Here is a 19,409-nt window from a genome sequence, read left to right as displayed (position 1 = left end):
AATCCAAAACTAGACGATATGAATTGTCCGGTTTGGAGACCGGAAACAAAGGGTTGTTCATTTGTGACGTGCAAGTTTCAATCACCCCCTGGTATTCTAGCTGATCTAGGATTTCTTTTACCTGTTTCTTAGCTTCTTGCTTAATTGGGTACTGCCTCTGTGCAGTAGGTTGTGATTTTAACTGGATTTTGTGAGGAGGAGAGTCCTCATCCCATCCTACATGATTTTTATATAAAGCAGGAGCTTGAGCTACTGCCCACTTTCTGGCAAGTGTGTATTTTTTATGAATTGGGATATGATTTGAGAAGGCAGGCATAATTATTTCTTCGCCATGAGGGCACTCCCTGACAAACTCTGGTGGCCAGTCTTTTTCAGCTAGAAGGATGTCATAGCCCTTGGAGAGATTATCCCAAAACAGTCCCCTTATTTTTCTAGTCTTATCCCCTTCTATACGTAAAGTTATTTCATATATTTTGTGAGGTTTGCTAACTCTGGTGTCTGCAGTTTCCACTTGAAGATATTCATTCGTGTCCACTGTCTCCAGATGATTCATAAGGACTTTGCGAGCTATGCTCACTTCTGCTGCGCTGTCTAGCATTGTCTGAGCCCATTCTCCGTTTTTCAGTTGTGTCCTCAGTATTCTCGGCTTTGTTAACTACCTTGATACTGGCTACCTTCTTTTTTGGAAATTGTAATTTCTTTTTTAGCTGAGCAGGTTCCTTGTCTTTGGACTTGGCGTGCTCTTCTCTTTGTTCTGATCGTCCTCTTCTTTCCGATTTCTGCGAGGAAGTCTGAAAAGATTGAGAGGGACGTGTATCAATGTCTTGATATCTATCAGGCTTCTTTATATTATCCCTATTTCTAAGGTTATATCTTTTCCCAGAGGGGTCACTCTGGGGTGACCTGTGTCTTTGGTTCGGAGATTTTTCTCTTCGCCTAGGAGACCTTCCTCTGGACTGGAATTTCTTTTCTTTAGGATTGGATTGTTTGTTTCCATCCCAGCTCTTTTTTTGTGATGTTGAGTTATTATTAAAAAATATTTTTTCAGGACTTTCAATCAGTTGTGGTTTTACTGGTATTCCACCTAAACTATCTCTACCTAGTTCCTCATAGGATTTTTCTATGATTCTGGCAATTTCAGCTGGTTGGTCTGCTATATCTGTCTCTTTTAACCTCTGGCGAATCGCCACGTTTGCTGCTTCTCCCTTTATGTTGGCTAATAATATAGCCGAGACCTGCTTGAAGTCTTTCAGTAATTTCATACCAAGAGTTAAAGCGGGTTCCGGACCATATTCGTCCTGAATTTGTTTTAGCACCTCTGGTATTACCGAAATAGATGGAACACCGTGCGTTTTTGTGTAGATGGAAGCAAAGACTGTACCCCAAGTGTCACAGTCCTCGATGTGTGGTGCGATTCCCATTGGAAGACAGATAGTCAGAATCCTGTGTTTTTCTAACGGGGTGGTGTCTGGAAGCACAGCCTCTATTTGGGTGATTTTTTGTGCAAACCAGAATGGTATTTGTTCCCGTTTAGCTGGTACTTTACCTAGGCAGGATTGTATGTTCTGTGGTGTATTTTTATTTGTGTTCCCCTGGTGAGGGGTCAGCTGTGGAATTTTAATTGCTGGTTGAATTGTTGAAGTCCGCATCACATATTGAACTAATTGTCTATGTAATTTTATTAATTGTTTCAACTGTGTTAACAGCTCTGCTGCAGACATCCCATTGATGTCTGGATGTGGTGTGTATCCGGCTAGGACCGGCCACGTTGCTCCTGGTCTACCTAAGGGACCGAGCCTGGTGATGTGATTATTATGTTTTAGGGCGCCATTAAATAAGAGCAAATGCTCTTGAAATTTAAGTGGTACTTCCACCTCCTCGAAAGGAGTGTACTCTCCAGGAGGTTCCTCTACTTTGTAATAGTGGAAGTACTTTGTTACAGCATTTGCTGCTGGAAAATGTATCCATGAATAGTATACCTCTGTCTGCCGATATTCGTGTGCCTCAATTACGAATATGACTGTACCACCTCTAGGTGTCAGTCCATTTTCTATAAGTTTTAAAGTTATAGATTTCCTTTTAATGACCGGGATGAGTATTATATCCTGGTCTGCGTCTTGCAGTGCAGCATCAGCTGCTGCGAGTTCAGTTGCTAATCTAACTGCCTCTCTTTCATCATCACTGTCTACCATTTTACCGACAGGATGGTTACTTTGTTTGTTTGCAGATCAGGTTTCTTATGGAAACAAAGATTAGATGCACAATGTTTTGGAACGGTTTATCCTTCAACGTTGACTAAACCAAGTACCATACATAGGAGTTTCCTCCTGCGAGGTTTGGCGGATATTACCTTTCGCCCACTCCAGACGTCTTTGGAGTATTTATGGGAAAAGGGGTCTGAGTGAGAAAGCACGACTGAGTTACTCTAACTGTCTTACGTTAATTTTATCGCCCTTCCAAACGCGTTGGGCGCCATGTAGTGTAGTTCCTATTATCCCAATAGGCTCTGCGCATTGGAATAATACCTTCAATAGTATAGGCCTAGACCAGACGTTAACTAGGTCTACTACTGTCGGTATTAGACTTAAAGTTTTGGGTTTGCCAGCTAGCTCAGAGTTCACTAGAAACTTTCTCGAATAGGCAAGGAGGAGTTGAACCTCCCTGGATAGACAAGAAGGGATTTAGTTTCTGACAACCATAGAACATGACAACTTTGCTCTCCCCTAATCAAGAGTGTATCTCGAGAGTCGTGTGAAAACAAAAGGCAAGTTATTTTACTCAGTCAGTACGTGCATTCTTAGTCTCATCAGATTGTAGAGAAAAGGAAGAGACGGGCGTGTTCAATAAAAGATGTTATTTATTGATCAGTCTCTTTTCTCATACAAGAGAAATGGATCGATATTATTGCAATACTTATGGTTAAGTAAAGTGCATACATTAAAAGCAGAAGTATAAAATAATACTGTAAAAAACATTGATATGGTTTCTAAGCCATATGATGGTTTAAAATGAATAAAATGAATACATACACATATACATTTGACTAATCGTACTCAACTGGTGTTTCTAACTACACCTACCCCGTGTACCTGACCTAAGTCTAATGCGTGGGTGGGAATAGAAAGTTACAGTTTAAGTTAAGTTTGTTTTTGCCAAGTGTCTGACTAAAGAATTCTCTTCGAGGGGTTATTCAGTTCTGTACCTGGAATCTAGGATGGATGAGGGATGGTATCTCTCGTCTCTGGTCTCGATATTCCAGGCTGCCTGCGAGGGCTACCCGGAAGCGCCGGAGCTGGATTTCTCGGCAGGAGAAATGGGCAGGTGCTCGTTCTCAGCGCGTCAAGAAGGCGGGGCTGCGCCAGCGGGGTCTGCTCTGCTCTGGGCTTCGGCAAGTCTGGCTGCTCCGTCCTCGTCACCACCGCGTGTGTTTGCATAGGGCAATATCGGTAATATTTATACCTTTAAGGTGCCGAGATTGACGTAAGGATGGACATAGATACGTCAATAAGGATGTCATACGACCAGGTCGTTAGCACATTCTTTTGCTGAAGTTCTCGGTGAAATCAAAACAATGGCCGTAGGGTTTTTCCCAGGTCTGTCATAGGTTTGATTTGTTTTGAGAACTCCGTATGCCTTATCAGGGGCTGGAGGAATATCGCTTGTCTAATTAGATGGCAAGCGTTATGACCTAATCAGATAACACGTTCCTGTGCCGTAGTGTGGCTTTATCAGATAACGGTTCCTGCATCATGGGGGTTTTTCTGCCTCATGGGATGGCTGCTAGTTAACTTGTTAGTTTGTTAACCAGAATAGGGTCAGGAATAGGGGGATCGATATAGAACCTATAGGAATACATCACACTACTTTATCTCCTCTTCAATGTTTTTTATCCTCCATTGTGTGGTATAACAAATTTCTTAGATATAAAGGCAAATCATTTTACTTTAAACACTGGAAGGAGAAGGATATTTGCTTTGTACATCAGTTTTTTGATGGTTCATCTCTCCTTTCCTTTTCAGTACTGCAGAATTTATTTCATTTGCCTTTATCGTTTCTTACTGAATATACTATTATAGCGTCTGCCATTCAGTTACATTTGTCTTCCCTCTCCCTGCCTGATGCTTTTCCCTCTTTTATTCCTACCACTCCTCTATATTCTTTATTTTCTGCTCAACAACCAAAAGCTGCTCTTGTTTATTCAATGTTGTTATCTAATGTTTCAGAACGTTCTAAATCAAATGTTGAGACTGCTTGGGAGACTGATCTTGATGTCTCCCTGCCTGTTGTATTGTGGGATCGTATATGGTCCAAACTTTTTAAAGTATCTCCTGCTGCACAAATTACTCAATCTTTATTCTTTATTTATCATAGAGTTGTTCTTACCCCGGTTAGTATCCATAAGTTTTCCCAAACTTCCTCATCCTTATGTTGGTCATGCTCCAAGGAAACTGGGACTCTTATACATCAATTATACGAATGTTCTTATGTTTTATCATTTTGGAATGAAATTTGGAATATCTGCATGCCAATGTTCTCTTGCTCCGCCCCATTATCCTTCTTGAATGTTTTTTTAGGTTCTCTATCTGATAATATTACTGTTGTATCTTCTTCTGCTAAGTTATTGGACCTGTCTATTGCTCTTGCATTTAAAGTTATTTTATTATGTTGGAAAGATACATCTAAGCTCTCTATGCACACCTGGTGGAATTTTATCTGTGATGAACACAGAATTTCTATTGCATCTTCCACCTCTGTCCCCCTGAAAATTAAATCTGATCTACTATGGCTTCCTTTCACCACTTATCTTTCTTCCAAATCTCCCACTTGCCACTAATCCCACGTAGTATATTTCTATTTTCTCTTTCTTCTAATCTTTTCCTTCTATCTTTCCTTTTCTTTGTCTTTTCCCTTAACTTTACCTATCCTCTTTCTCTTTTTCCCTCTTACTTATGCATTTCTTTATGTTTACGCATGTCATGGAATACTTATGCTTATGTATTTTTTCCCACTACTGATGACATGTCTTTTGTATTATCTTTCAATATGATAAATAAACATTTCCTAAACAAAAACAAAAAAAAGATACTTTGGTATTCAAATAAAGTTTTGAACATGAACATATTGTGATTCAGGTCACTCTTTCAAATTCAATGGTCTAGATTCACTTTTCCCTAATTTTTTGTCCAGAGCCAGTGATCCTTGGGGCTTATTTATGAGCCCTTGCGTCACTTTTGCACCACTGGCGCGTCACTGTTTGTGACGCACCAGCAGTGTAAAAAATGCGCCATGTTGCGCCACATTTACAAAGTGACGCATCTAGGTAGATGCGTCACTTTGTAAACCCCTGCGCTACATTATACCTGCGCCAGGTATAATGTATGCAGGGGGGGTGTTCCCACGCAAGAAAGGGTCATAGAAGTGACGCAGTGAAATCTGGTAGATTTCACTGCCACTTCTAGGACTCAAATGCGTCAAAATCCTACGCCTGCCTCACAGCAGGTGTAAGACTGACGCAAGCCCTTTCACATGGGGCTTGCCCCATGTGAAAGGACACATTGCTGGGGTTGCGTCACTTTTTTGACACACTTCAGCAATGCGTCACTTTTGCGTCATACAGATACGTCAGAAATACTGACGTATCTGTAACTCCTTGCGACATGATGCGTCATACAGTAAATGTGACGCATCAGGTATGTCGCAAGGAGTGCGCACTGAGAAGTGACGCATCGCTGCTTTCATGCAGCGATGCGTCATTTCTCATAAATGAGGCCCCTTGTTTTTATCAATTACGCAAATATTTATTTCATTTATACTCCAACTGCTGTGAAACGTCAACGGTGAACTGGGCAAAGACCTAAATATGTTGTGGCTGAGTCCATGCTCCTTCTAAGGGTGATTTTGAACTCTGTAAAATCTCGTATGGAATACACTACAGGAATGGAAAAACAATAGTGTGACACTTCAAATTATATTGCAATGATATATTTCTTAATAAATGTGGGTGATAAAATGTGGTTGAAACCAACATATGAAGTAATATTAATACAATGCAAGGGTGTCATCTTCACTCCCTATGTATGTATTCAGAAGGATTGTAGAAGGGCGACTTCCAGAGAGTCATAACCTGCAAGAACTGAATAAAATAGATGTTCATCATATAGAAAATCACCACAAACTATTTAATATTAGAACAGATCTAGCAAAAATACTTTATTTATCGTTCGGAGCCCTACAAATGGACCTGTTAAATGACAGGGCTGTCGGTACAATTAGCCTGAGTCTTTCAGAACAGGAGTGTGGGATCTCAAAAATTGTCTATGGCACACTGATGAAAAGGCCAATCTTGTGGTCTCCATGCTTGCAAATTATTAATGACTATTGCTCGTCTAACAATGAGTGCGATTTCCTTATATGATGTCCTATACAACTCACCTTACAAAGACATACATCTTTGAATGTGTCTGATTGTAAAATTCCTTTCAATAGTGCCCTTGTTCTCCCTCTTTGGTGTTTAATTGTGATCCCTGTGCAAACAGACGTTTGCGCATGGATCGAAATTCCAGTTTGCATGACATCCACACTGTTGGGCATATTACCAACAACTAGCGATAATTATCGCTATGTTGGCTTAGCGGCAATATTTTTATCGCCGAGCTGTGGCTATTTTTATCACTTAGGAGCCTTGATATTATCAAGGTTTATCTCCTAAGCGATAAAATTCGGCCAAAATGCATGAATAACGCTGAAAAGTCAGCGATATTCATGCATTACCGAGCTAATGCTCTTAGTCATGTTATCCACCTACCATTGGATAACATGGCTAAGAACTGCTCAGGGGCAGGTGTTAGCTTTTGGAGATATTCGCGCTTAGCGCAAATATCTCCAATAGTTGGTAATAGGAGATAGCGATGTTAGCTACTGTTTCCAGTCGCTAACATCTTGGCACGCCCACTTTGCATGTCATTAGTGATAAATTTCACTGACATGCAAAGCGGGGCCCAAGATGGTCGCTATCTCCTACTAGCTGTCGCTAACTGGTGTTAGCGACAGCTAGGTAATAGGGAGATAATTTTATCTCCGCTTTCTTGGCTTTTAAAGCCAAAAAAGCGGAGATAAACCCCCTTGATAATATGCCTCTGTGTTCCCTAGACAGGTTTCAGCAAGTCAAACCCGCCAAAATGTATTGGGGAAAAAACCCACAAAAAAACAGAAAAGCATGCACAATTTGGGGGCATATTCTCAAGGACTTATTGCTGAGTTATCAGCACTTTAGCGCAGCAGAAGTGGCTAAAGAATTATCGCACCATTCTCAAGCTGGTGCAAACTGCCAATATCGCCAATTTTCCAATGATAGCTTCCACAAAAAACATCGCCATGGATAAGTGCGACAACTAACGCTAATGAAATGCAGAGTAGGCGTTCCCGTGCAAAAACACACCATAACACCACTTTGCAATATTCTCAACGACCAGCCAGACCTGTGATGCGATCCAAAAACATGCGATAAGGTGCGTTAGCAGCAGGGATTCAACACCTGCCCTTTACTGGTGTAAAGCAGGACGACTACCTATAGTATGAAAGGGAGCCCAGCCCAGAACCACATCTGAAGATCAACACATGTCAAGGAGCTACTAATCATGCAGCTCGGAGACCCAACAGGTCCACGACACCCGCCACCACCACCCCCATGCCCCCCCTGGACCAACCCAACCCAACCCCCCTGACTACCACTGAGGCAGGGCAGAGCAGGACAGCAGACTTTCCGAAAACATCATGGCCACACAATAGCAGAATGTGGGGAGAGGTAGGAACCAAGTATGTGTGAAGGAGGCAGGTCACCCATGAATAAGAATGCACACAATGCCAAGTGTGACAGTGATGTGCTGGACAGACCTCAGAATGCATAGCACAGACCTGTCCATGTGGACATATACTGCTGGTGTTTGTAGTGTTGTGGACGCAACCATGTTACAGGCAGTGGGGAAGACCTCGGTCATGTAGCTGTGTCGTCTCCCCCTGTAAACATAAGCAGTGTGGGCTGGTCCGGCGTACGCCACACTGGCGTAGGAGTGTGAATAAATAGGCCGGGGCTCTGGGCGTGGTTCACTTCTGGGATGGCCAATGCGTCTGCCAGAGCGGCTCTCCTTACAGTGCCACGAGGCTTATGCCGTGACCGTTGGCCTCCTCAGCCGATCGCTGGTATCCGCGACACAGGCCCCCAGCGAACCCCGCGGCACAGCACTGTGGAGTTGTGTCTGTGCTGACTACTACCTTCGACCTACACTGCGGTCAGCAGGGCTCACAATTCTGATCGAGTCGCGATTGCCGATGACGCAGTCCAGTAGGCAACAGACATTGCTACCAGGATGATGCATCATCGCTGGCTGCGCACCCCCTGAGCGCTTCAGGGGCCACTAACCCTGTGCAGCACAAGTCAACGCCACATGGCTGTGGGCCCCTGCTGACCTCTGCCTCTGGCCTACACTGCGATCAGCAGGGCTCACACACATCAAATCTATTCCTGCCCTTTACGGACGAAGCATCATCGCTGGCTGCTGATTCGCTGAGCTCCACAGGTGCCACTAACTCTGTGCACCACAACTCATGGACCCTTTATGATTGAGTTACGTGCTGTGGACTGTGGATGCAACAATGTCTACTCAGACAGTGTGATGGTGATGATGAAGATGAGGCAGGTGTAACACACCCCATTACAGCTGCAGCAGGAATATCCTGAAGGGACACAATCATTGACAATTTCTTCACATGAGCACACTCAGCTCTGGTGCCCCTACCTCAGTGCACCACAAGTCATGACCCCTTCTAATTGAATATTGGGTGACCTCTGTACTTCACAAGCTAACTCCATGATGCTTCGCAGTTGATTGTGTTATGTTGGTATTTTCTGTTTCCGCTTTAATAGTGATCACTGTTCAAGTTGTTGCCAGCACCAGCCACTCCCGAGGGCTGGCTCACACTCGCCCCACACCCATCCAGCACAGGCGTCACTGGTTATGTGATCCTGGTAATAAAAAGGGTCCGGGTGCACGTGCCCGTAGCCAGTTACACTATCTATCCAAGTGTGTCCGTGTGGCCATTATGTATAAATGATGGCCCCGGGCCCTGCCACATTACATTGTGCTGTGGACAATGGACACAACAACGTCACCTAAGGCAGTGGGTAAGAGCTTGGACATGTAGCTAGGTCGTCCCCCCTGTAAGCGACAATGTTGCAATATGCATGAACCGGGGGCAGGCTCACACGAATGGAGTATTGAAGGAGCTGATATCTGTAATATCTGTAACATCTGTATTGCCGCAGCATGAGCCAAATGCCTAGCCACATTAGCAGTGCTTGTTCAGCCAGGCTTGTACTCTACATCTGTGTTCAACCTATCCTTACCATAGGCCTACACTCACATGGCCCACCACCATCAACGGCCAACATCACAGTGTCCTTGTCAGGCTTGTGAACATGCGCAGACAGGCATGACAATACTGTGCCATAGGAGTGCAAGTGATGCAATTGCGCAGCTCACATAAGCAAATGGGTTTGGGGGGAGGGAGGAGCAGCTGTGAGGCAACGTAACACATAGTGATGCCGCTCATATGCCACATGTGAGACATGTGAAAAATGATTCTCAAAGTCGCACTCATCCCACCCCACCCCCAACCCGCCACTTCACATTTCATGAATGCAAGCAGATTACAACCTTACATTAGGGGAAATGCTTCATTGTCTGAACTGGCGGAAGCACATCTGACCATCCAACCTCGAAATTGCATGTGGCCGGCACCCCTGACAGATACGATAGCAGCTGAGGACAACTCCCACACTATGCACAGCCCGATGACAGACCAACGTTTACACACCCCACACACAGAAGTCCTTGCTAGGAGTCATCTTGCATGGAATGGCCTTCACACTTACTCCCACACCATCCCAGGCGTCTAACCGTTGCACACTTAAACAACTCATTGATCCGTGCTTTGGCATTTCATCCACTGAGCTGGCGCAGGTCAGAACAGTGCCGCTTCAACCAGAGCCACTAACGCAAGGGCAGAACATCCCCGCCAAATGCACAACCCCGGTCATGTGGAACTGTACCATGCACGTATGCTGCATTTACTGGGGGCACTGCCATTGGCAGTGCTGCAGATCAGTTACCGACTAAGCTTCCACCTTGCCAACTTCACCTGCATTCTGCCTGTGTTGCATTGTCGATCGTGCATATACAAGTGGTCCATGGATGTCTGCCTATCCAACAGGACAGTAGCTGAACTGAATTTTGACATATGTGTGTGCGCCTCCTTTTGGCCCACGACCAGGAGTGTCACTGTGATACCCATTTTTGGGATTCCTTAATACTTGGCATACATGCTGGCAGCTGGACCTGGGAGATTGCACAAATCCTTGTGTGCAATGACCACATTGAACAGCCCCTATTGGGCTGTAGTGCTAATTGGTGTAAGGGGGTAGACGCAGCAAATCTGTCCGGACCTGCTAATGGATCGCCTCGCCGTCCTGTTTGATGAAGTCGACAATGACCTCATGTTAGAAATGTTAGCTTACAAAGCTGCAATCGCTTTCATGGACAAGTAACTACATACTTGCAGCCACAACATATTGGAGCACATTGCACATGTCCCAACACCGTGTTGCGTTTTGGAGATCTGGTCACATATACAACGACAACAGTGGACATGACTGAATTCGCCTGGACTCTGAATACATGAGCGGACAACAATGCGGCATAACACACACCTGTGAAAGTTCAGGCACTCCCCCGGAGTGGACAGCAGTGCTTGGCAATGTTCCTCATTCTGACATACTGCTGCATTATTCTGCATGTTGTGGCACTTATCTTGCCCGTACTGACTCGCATATGCTAATAAAGTCTACGCACCTTCCCTTGTATTCAACTGTGATCCGTGTTGATTTGAATGACAATGTGTGTCTCAATACCTATCTCGGTCACAGCCATACATGCGCATTGATAGCATTACCCAGGGAGTTCCTTTTTGTGGAATCACTGTCCCTACATTCCTCCATACTTTCATTCTTGATTGATCATGGCCATGACACATCTGTGTGAATTGGAATGTTTTATTCACATTCAGTGGAGTGACGAAGCCGGACCAGTACAGGGCCATGCAAACCCCACTTTACATTGTTGGCCCGTCGAGAGCCAGCCAGAGTCCTTTCGGGATTGACAAGTTCATAGGGAGTGGAAGACTACAGTCCGCAGTGTGATTGCTGTGTCATTGGTAACCAAAACAAATATGGCAGTACATGTCGAGGTCCAATGTTAGTGTCGCTCAGTGTATAGGGGGAGAGTGGGAGGTGTTATTCCACGGCATAATGCAGAGGGCAGAACCAAGCTAAACCCGGCCATATGGCGGAGATGAATGCTACCACTTCATTCTAGCCACAAAGCCAGACTCCTCATCATCTTCGTCCTCTGATGTGTCAGGTGCCTCACATGCGGGTGGTGGTGTTTTGTCTGCATCACTGTGTGGCAGTGACACATCAGGGAACAGAGGTGGAAAATCTGCTGCACTGTGTTGCACTGAAACTTCAGGGGAAGTAGATGTGGATGTAGTTGTAGGACCAGCTTCCATCTGCGTCAGCCCATGTGGTGGCAATGCCATGACGAGGATCTGCAGGGCATGGAAAATCACAACTACATCTCGCTGGTGTGCAACAATGGCAAACAGTCTTTCCGCCTTCAAGCTCTCCATCATTCTCCCTATGTGTCCCAACTTCCCAATTAATGGATGACATCGCTGGGGCCAGTCTGACTAGACAGTTGATCTTGGCCCAGAGTCATCACTCTAGCGATGTCAGCCATGGCTTGTTGTAGAGCAAGGAGCCGACAGTGGGTGTCCGTTAGGGACAGCGAGTGGTCCCTGATGGGACGCAGACACCCACGCGGCGGTGTGCCTTTCACTTCTGTGCTTATACAGTGCTGAGATGTTGCAGACTTGCGTAAATTAGGCTCTTAGTCGGAGTTGTGACTCTTGGGCATGGTTTGTCCGCTGATGTGCTATACTTACCTTTGCATGTGTGCCATTGTGCCCAACTCCCCCCACCCTCCCAGTCCCTGGTCATTACTCACCCTATTGCTGTTGGATCAGGTCATGTTGTGCGTGTCCGGTCCCCCAACTCCTGCCACCGTCTCCCCAATGATGGTACCAGGCTGGTCCACCATGGGGCTTGTGGGGTCTGGTTGTTCTCTGTACTTGCTCCGGCTACCTCCATGGTGCTCCGCAGTTGTTTGGGTCTTGTTTGTGTTTTTGGTTGCCGCTTTTATAGTGATTTTGGCGGCCTAACTTGTGGGACCTGCAGGCTGGCGCTGCTTCTCGCTGGATTTTTTATTGCAGTTGTGCCCATCGCAAGTATTTTCAAATTGGGGTTTAGATTTTTATCGCTGCCACGGACTTTTATCACGGACATTTGACAAATTGTTGGGAAGCTATCGCATGTTACTGCATTGTTGAGAATACGACGTTGACACAGAGGTATTTTCTCACGATAGACAGTGATATGAAAGATTGCGTTAACCGATTTTGGCGATGATTATCAAATGTTCTTGAGAATATCCCTCTTAGTGTGCTAAATAGCTATTCTGCATGTTTCATGTCATTTCCATGCTAAAATCTCAGAATATGAAGTATTTACTACAGCCGTTAAGTGCCTCAAAGTGTGTTAATAAGGTGTGATCAATAGCCAGTCCTGTTTAGCCCTAAGTGTAATCAGGGCCTTTGTCTTTCCAAGGAGAACCATGCGGGATTAGCTTGCAATCCCTGTGGGTCACTTGAAACTTTACTTTAGAATTTTCACTCTTTACCTGCTAGTTTAATATTGTTGAATAACTACTATCAGACTATGGTGTAGCCCTTTTTTTCTTTAGGTCCTACTCATTTAATTCCTGAATTGTGAAAATGAATACCTCTTTCTTTTCAGACACACTAAACAGCAATTGTAGGGTGTGATATTTTTATGTCTTGTTGAACCTACCTGTTTGGTTGGCGATGCTCCCATCAGGACAGGACACACAGATGAAACAGCACTTAGGACGCCCTTTAATTTTAGACTTTCGGTATCCTGGTGCACAACTCTCACTGCAGACTGACACAGGGGCCTGGAATGATGACAAATGTTGAAGTTGATACACTATAATTGTGTTATGTCAGTACTTTAGACCACAATTGAACATCTCAACTTAAGTACAACACAGATGAAAACCTGTAGCAATTTTAAAAGAACCTATGCCAATTGTTTAAAGCCTATTGCAATTTTAGGATCATAAGTGCAACTATAATTTTGACCAGAGTACATCAGTATTTTTCTGCACTATTCCTAAAACAAAGGAGCACATCACAAGTGTTCATCTACTAACTTCTGATGAATTCTCTCACATGAAAATTCCATGAGCATTGCTTGAGTATGACCTGCTCCATCTTTGTGCAAAGAGTGAAGGGAATATCACTTTAAGGTGAAGTAATCAGGAAATAAAATGCTAAACATATGAGTTTCCAGTGCTTATAAGGTACATCTCAAATTGATTGATGAATTTGCCTCGGGATACTTTCTGAGATTTTGCTAGGAGATCCAGGGCATGGGTACAAATGCACCCTTAAAGTTCATCAAAAACTCAGCATCAGAGTCACAGCAGCACAAGTACTAATTAGTGTCGAACGTAATCAATGTAGATCTGTGACGTCTACTGCACAGCTTTAAGGTTTAATAATAGCAAAAGTTTATTCTTCACATTTCAGTTTTTGGAATTTATTACTCTTGTATCCAATTCCATTTCTTTTTTCAATAATTATTTTTAAACATCTATTCAATTTCCATCTAAAATGAACCAATGCATTTTGTAGTAAACACCTGCATCATTGGGCTCTTATGCCAAGTAAGTATAATAAGGAAGCAAAAAGGTGCATCAGAAATACAATGCCTTGCAAATATACACCACAAATGTAAATGTCATTTCGAGAAAACATGAATTAGTATTTTGTGATTAAATCTATAATAAGCTTTTTATCAACATATGATGTTTGAAGTAAACCTCAACATGATCCGATACTAATCAGGCATTATATATGGCTGTCTGCTGCTCCTAAAACATATATTAAACTGAATAGCGAAACCAGCATTTAAAACTATTCATACCTTCCTGACTATAAAGGAGGCTGGTTGTTGCAAATTAGGATTATATAATAATCTTATCCCAAAAAGAATCCTTGATAATAAACAATCTCAGTGAACTCCTGGAAGTCTCATTGATGATGAAAAACTCCTGTGCTTCAGCGGGACAAACCTGGATTTCAGGCCAGGTCGTGGTTCAACGTCGCCGTAAATTTGCCAAAATTCTCCAAATTATCTCAAACTGATGCTTCTTCCAGAAGGTCCTTTTGGGCTTTTAAAGTGTCCACAATAGCAATCCAAGGTTCCAGAATTTCTGAGCTGCTCCTTGGGACATTGGGACTACAATCCCCACAGTGCACCTGGCCAAAACCTTAAAAGTCCAGTTGAAGTTGATGAGCTGGGTTCTTCTTGGTAGAGATGATGCTGGTGGAGCTCTTTTAACCTGTTGCCCCCAGGAAGACCACTCCTTCAACTTTCACAGCAAGGTAAAGTCCTTTTAGGTCTGAAGACAAAAGTGTGCAGCAGGTGCAGTCCTTATGGATGCAGTACTCTTGTGCAGTCAAAGGGTCCAGGATGACAGTCCTTTTTCTTCTTGTAGTATAAAGGCAGGGATCTGAGTTTCTGGGCAACTTTCCTACATTTATCGATGCTTCTGGGGTGACAAGCAGGGTGGCACCCCAACCCAATGGACTACAGTGTGCCACCCTCAGGTTCCTCCTAAGTGTGACATATGTTTATCCCAGAAAGCACTTTTTGTCAAAATCCAAAATGGAGATTAAGGTCTGGCTAACCCAACCTACAGGCGTGGCCAACATTCCCCTAACACTCCCCTTACAGCCCCTGTGCTAATTCAATTACTAGGGCCCCATCTGGCTGAGGGTGCAGGAAGTGGGGTTAAGCCCTGGGTTGGTCCTAAGGGTCTTTCCATCTTTGAAGATATTAGGCTACCCAGCCCCCTTCCTCCACCACTTTTGCTCTGCAGCTACAGTTCTCCTCCCACCAGATGTCTCATTTGACTCAATGCAGACCACTTCACACCTCATCAGAGCAGTTTGTTCCAGCCTGCCAAATGCTGGCCACTCAGGAGAGTCTGCTAGAAGGCTTGTGGCAGAACAGAAAAGCAAGTTCCATTACTTGTTTCCTGTCATAGTTAGAATGAATCCAAGAACCTGCTAAGGTTGGATTTATTATAACTATAATTTTGGCACTTTGAAGTATCACTTTTGCTCACTCCTGTCAATAGTTAGACTTTAATAAAGTTTAAAAACCTTCCCATGTTAGCCTATAAATCCAATGCACTACAATGGGGGGCATGAAATTGCCAGTTTGTCCATCACCAGGGCTTATAAGCCATCTTTTATAATGTCCCTGCTCATAGTTACAAAGAACCCTACTAATGGGGCACCTAGGGTGAGAACGTAGGGGTGAAGTATATGTAAAAATGAGGTAGTTTAAGACTTTGAAAGTACCTTTAATTCCAAAGTCAAGTTTGCAAATAATATTTCATTAAAAGCAATCTGCAAAGCAGGGCTGACCTTTAAAATGGCAGCAGGCAACACAACAGTGCACACTTAGGCGCATTAAATCTCCTGGGCCTCTAAACCGAAAGGCCCTACCATATACTAGTACAATTGTAATTATACCTAATTACCATGTACCTTTTACACAGAGCACAAGCCCTGGGCCTGGGTAGCAGAGCCTGAGGCAGCATCAGAGTCAGAAAAACAGCATCTAGTAGTCAAAATGGGGGCAAAATGTGGGGGTACACTGCATAAAGCCTTGGTTTCTCACAATCATAAACAACTTTCAAAGGGGCATATCATTATTGCGATGTTCGTATCAAGAGACATGGACTAGTATCTTCACACCTCTTGTTGTGAAGGTACTAATGCTTGTACCAATACACCAACAAGAAATTAAGGGCCAAATGTAGGTAAACAGTATTTTACCGATTCAGCATTTTTGAATCGGTAAATAGTATGTAGGTATAGATTCGGTAATTTTTGCCTGGAGGCCCATAGGAATGAATGGGAATTACCGATTCGGTAAATACCGAATCTGTATTAGGGGAAGACTTACACGGGTGGCAGGGTGTCACATTGACACCCTGTTGCACCCCTGAATAGTGCATGGGTACACATGTGGCACACATACATGCCCTAAGGGCATGTATGTCTGCCGCATGGCACTGTTGCAAAAGCACAAATTTGCTTTTTCACAGGTTTTCGATATTTACCACCAACTTGTAGTTGGTGGTAAATAACGAATCCTTACAAGTGAAAAGCACTCACTTGAGTGCTTCCTACATTAAGGATTCAGTAATTTACCAAATCAGTATTTAAGAATTCGGTAATTTACCGATTCCTTAAATTACCGATTCGGTAAATTTACGAATCTGAAATGTAGCCACCTACATCGCAATAGCCTAATACCGGTCAGTAACGGCCGAAATTTGGTAATTTCGGCCGTTACCGACCGGTATGAGGCTTCCTACATCTGGCCCTAAGTCCTAGGACCACGAGGGATGGGTAGAGGTATAAAATGGCTGATTGACTGATATCTTGTTTGATTGAAGCATTTGCATAATGCTATTAATTCTTGGAAATCAAAGATCTCTAAGGCTTAGGGTTAAGGGTTTTGTCAAACTGAACCAAGAGATCAGATGTTGACTGAGTGTCTGCAATCTCAACATAGCACCCAAAGATGGGAGCTCTCATTACAACAATTTTGAAAATTAGGATTCTGCTGGCAAGTAGAGTTATCAGCCCAATCAGGATCACAAGACATGTGTGAACTATTTAATCCCTACGTTTTCCTGTGCACTTTGCACCAGAAAAATACTGACTAAATATTCCCAGTTAAAACTCAGGGGCATATGTACAAGGAAGTGGATGAGAGAGGCGTTAGCCTTCCTGGCTCAACGAGTCTCTCATCCACTTCTGAAACTCAAGGCTGCGCCATATTTACAAGAATGTGATGCAGCGCTGACGCTCAGTTTAGCAACTTAGCACCAACGCAGGCACCCTAGCACCAGAGTGCAAGGGTGTCTGCGTGCAGGGGAGGATTGTTTATGTGTGTAGGAAAGTGTCGCTTCCTGCACTTAAACAATCCTAGAAATGCCATTCTGTCACTTTCAAGCGTGCTGCTTCATGCAGCACACATGAAAGTGACAAAATGGAATTTCTTTTTAAAGTTTTTTTATGTAAGGAAGGGACACCTTCCTCTAGATAAAAAACAATGGCATTTTACTTTTTCCATGTGTGCTGCACAGGACAGCACACATGGAAAAAGCAAAAACAAGGAGAAATAATGCATTTCGCCTCATTTCGCCATCTAAAGACCAGTTATTACCTGGTCTTAATTTTGGCGCTGCCTCTTATGTACGCCACCCTTGTACATAGGGGGCAGCGTCAAAATGAACGAGTGTTGCAGTGGAACTCCCACCGCAAAACCCACTCCCCACTCCTTTCAAGCTAACCATAGCATGAAAAGGAGGATTATGTACAAGGCAGCGTTAAGCCACATTCAGGGGCTTAACACTGTTTGTACATAAGGCGCAACCCCTATCACCATCACGCCACTATAGGTGATGTTGTGGTGGCTTCAGGGGCTTGTACATATTCTCCTCAGTTATTTCCCACTGGTCCTTGTTAAACTTGTCATAGTCTGTAGATGCTGCACTGTACAATGATTGTACCTTGTGGTATCAGGTATTCTCTATTACTATAGTGGTGGTCTTTTAATGAGAGCATATGTCAAGAGCAGAGAGGATGGATATGGTTCACATAAGGTGGTCTGTCACATATAGTACAATTTTAGTATCAACCTTCACAAATACAGACTCCACAATATCAAATTGCACTATTTGATCAAGGTGAGAGGAGTAAGGGCCTGATTTAGGTGTTGGCAGAGAGTATCTATCCACTAAACTCTTAATTTGCTTGCCGCAATTAGAAATGGGGCAGACCACAAGCTTCTTGTCGCCATTAGTAGATAGTTTCCCCTGATTGATTAGAGGCCATCAGAGGAAAGGCAGTACACCGCTGTTAGAAATGGTAGTCTCTAGTTGGCAATGGCTGGCGCCAATGTCCAAATAGGGACCCTATTTCCTAAGTGGGGGCAAGTGGGCTACCCCCTTTGATATCCCCTGCTCAACCCTGTGGTAACGTAGCACAAACAGTTAGGCCTATCTCAGGGACAGTGTGTGAAGCAATTATGACCATGCACAATAAGGCAGTAATGACACCACAAAAGGACACAACTCAAGTAGGTATAGAAAAATCATATCTTTATCCAAAGTTTAACTCCAAACTCTCAAAGCGATTCAACAAGCTACAATGCACATAAACCAGTAGGGACTCAAAAAGACAATAACGTATTTCCCAGAACATGACAATGACTGAACTCAAGGCCGGGGTTAATGCGACCCGTTGTGCTCCAGGTACCTGCCGGGGAAAGGGGGCACAGAACGCAGCTTCTCGAAGAAGCGAAGACGGTGACAGGCGGACTCCCAGCGACCACAAGTCTTGGCTGCAGGGGCCCGCAGCGTGCACCCACAATGGTTCGGGCACTCAGGGACAGGTGGGCTCTCAGTGGCAGCAGCATGCGACTGCGGCGGACCGGACTGGTGGTGGCAATGACTCTCGTCTTGCAGCTCCGTGGTAATCCTCGACAATGGGGAACAAGCTGCAGACACTCATTGGCAGCAGCTCTCTCTTAGCTGCAACGGTCCACAGGACAAATCACGATGAGGCAAAGTTAGCAAGGGTGCGGGCACTCAGCGGCACCAGCTCAGGCAAATCACAATGATGCAAAGTTGGCAGAAGTGTGGGCACTCGGCGGTAGCAACTCCTTCTTAGCCGCGGCGGCCCACAGGACAGATCACGATAATACCAAGTTGGCAAAAGTGCGGGCGCTCAGCAGCAGCAGCTCTCTCTTAGCTATGGTGGCCCACAGGACGAAGGGTGATGCAAAAGTTGGCAAAGGTGCAGGCACTCAGCAGCGGCAGCTCTCTCTTAGTTGCGGTGGCCCACACAGATTCAGCGACGGTTCCGAAGGTTCAAATTCAGGCGGGCTCTCAGCGGCAGCAGCTCTCTCTTAGCTGCAGTTGCTCACACAGATTCAGCGACAGTTTCGAAGGTCCAAATTCAGGTGGGCTCTCAGCGGCGGCAGCTCTATCTCAGCTGCAGTGGCCTACACAGATTCAGCGAAATTGCAAAGGTTCAAATTCAGGCGGGCTCTCAGCGGTGGCAGC

At 44.4% G+C, this 19,409-nt stretch overlaps 1 protein-coding gene across 1 annotated transcript in view; it reads right to left on the bottom strand.

The window, feature by feature from the left end:
- The window catches only part of LOC144783908 (extracellular calcium-sensing receptor-like), a 119,255-nt gene that overhangs the window by 30,540 nt on the left and 69,306 nt on the right, over nucleotides 1-19,409 (bottom strand). Inside the window, exon 7 of the mRNA XM_078662648.1 lies at nucleotides 13,022-13,145. Coding sequence (XP_078518774.1) covers nucleotides 13,022-13,145 — 124 coding nt within the window. The remainder of the gene's footprint in view (nucleotides 1-13,021; nucleotides 13,146-19,409) is intronic.

This window comes from Lissotriton helveticus, chromosome 10, assembly GCF_964261635.1.
Source record: "Lissotriton helveticus chromosome 10, aLisHel1.1, whole genome shotgun sequence".
NCBI lineage: Eukaryota > Metazoa > Chordata > Amphibia > Caudata > Salamandridae > Lissotriton > Lissotriton helveticus.
This window is presented reverse-complemented; position numbering and strand designations above follow the sequence as displayed.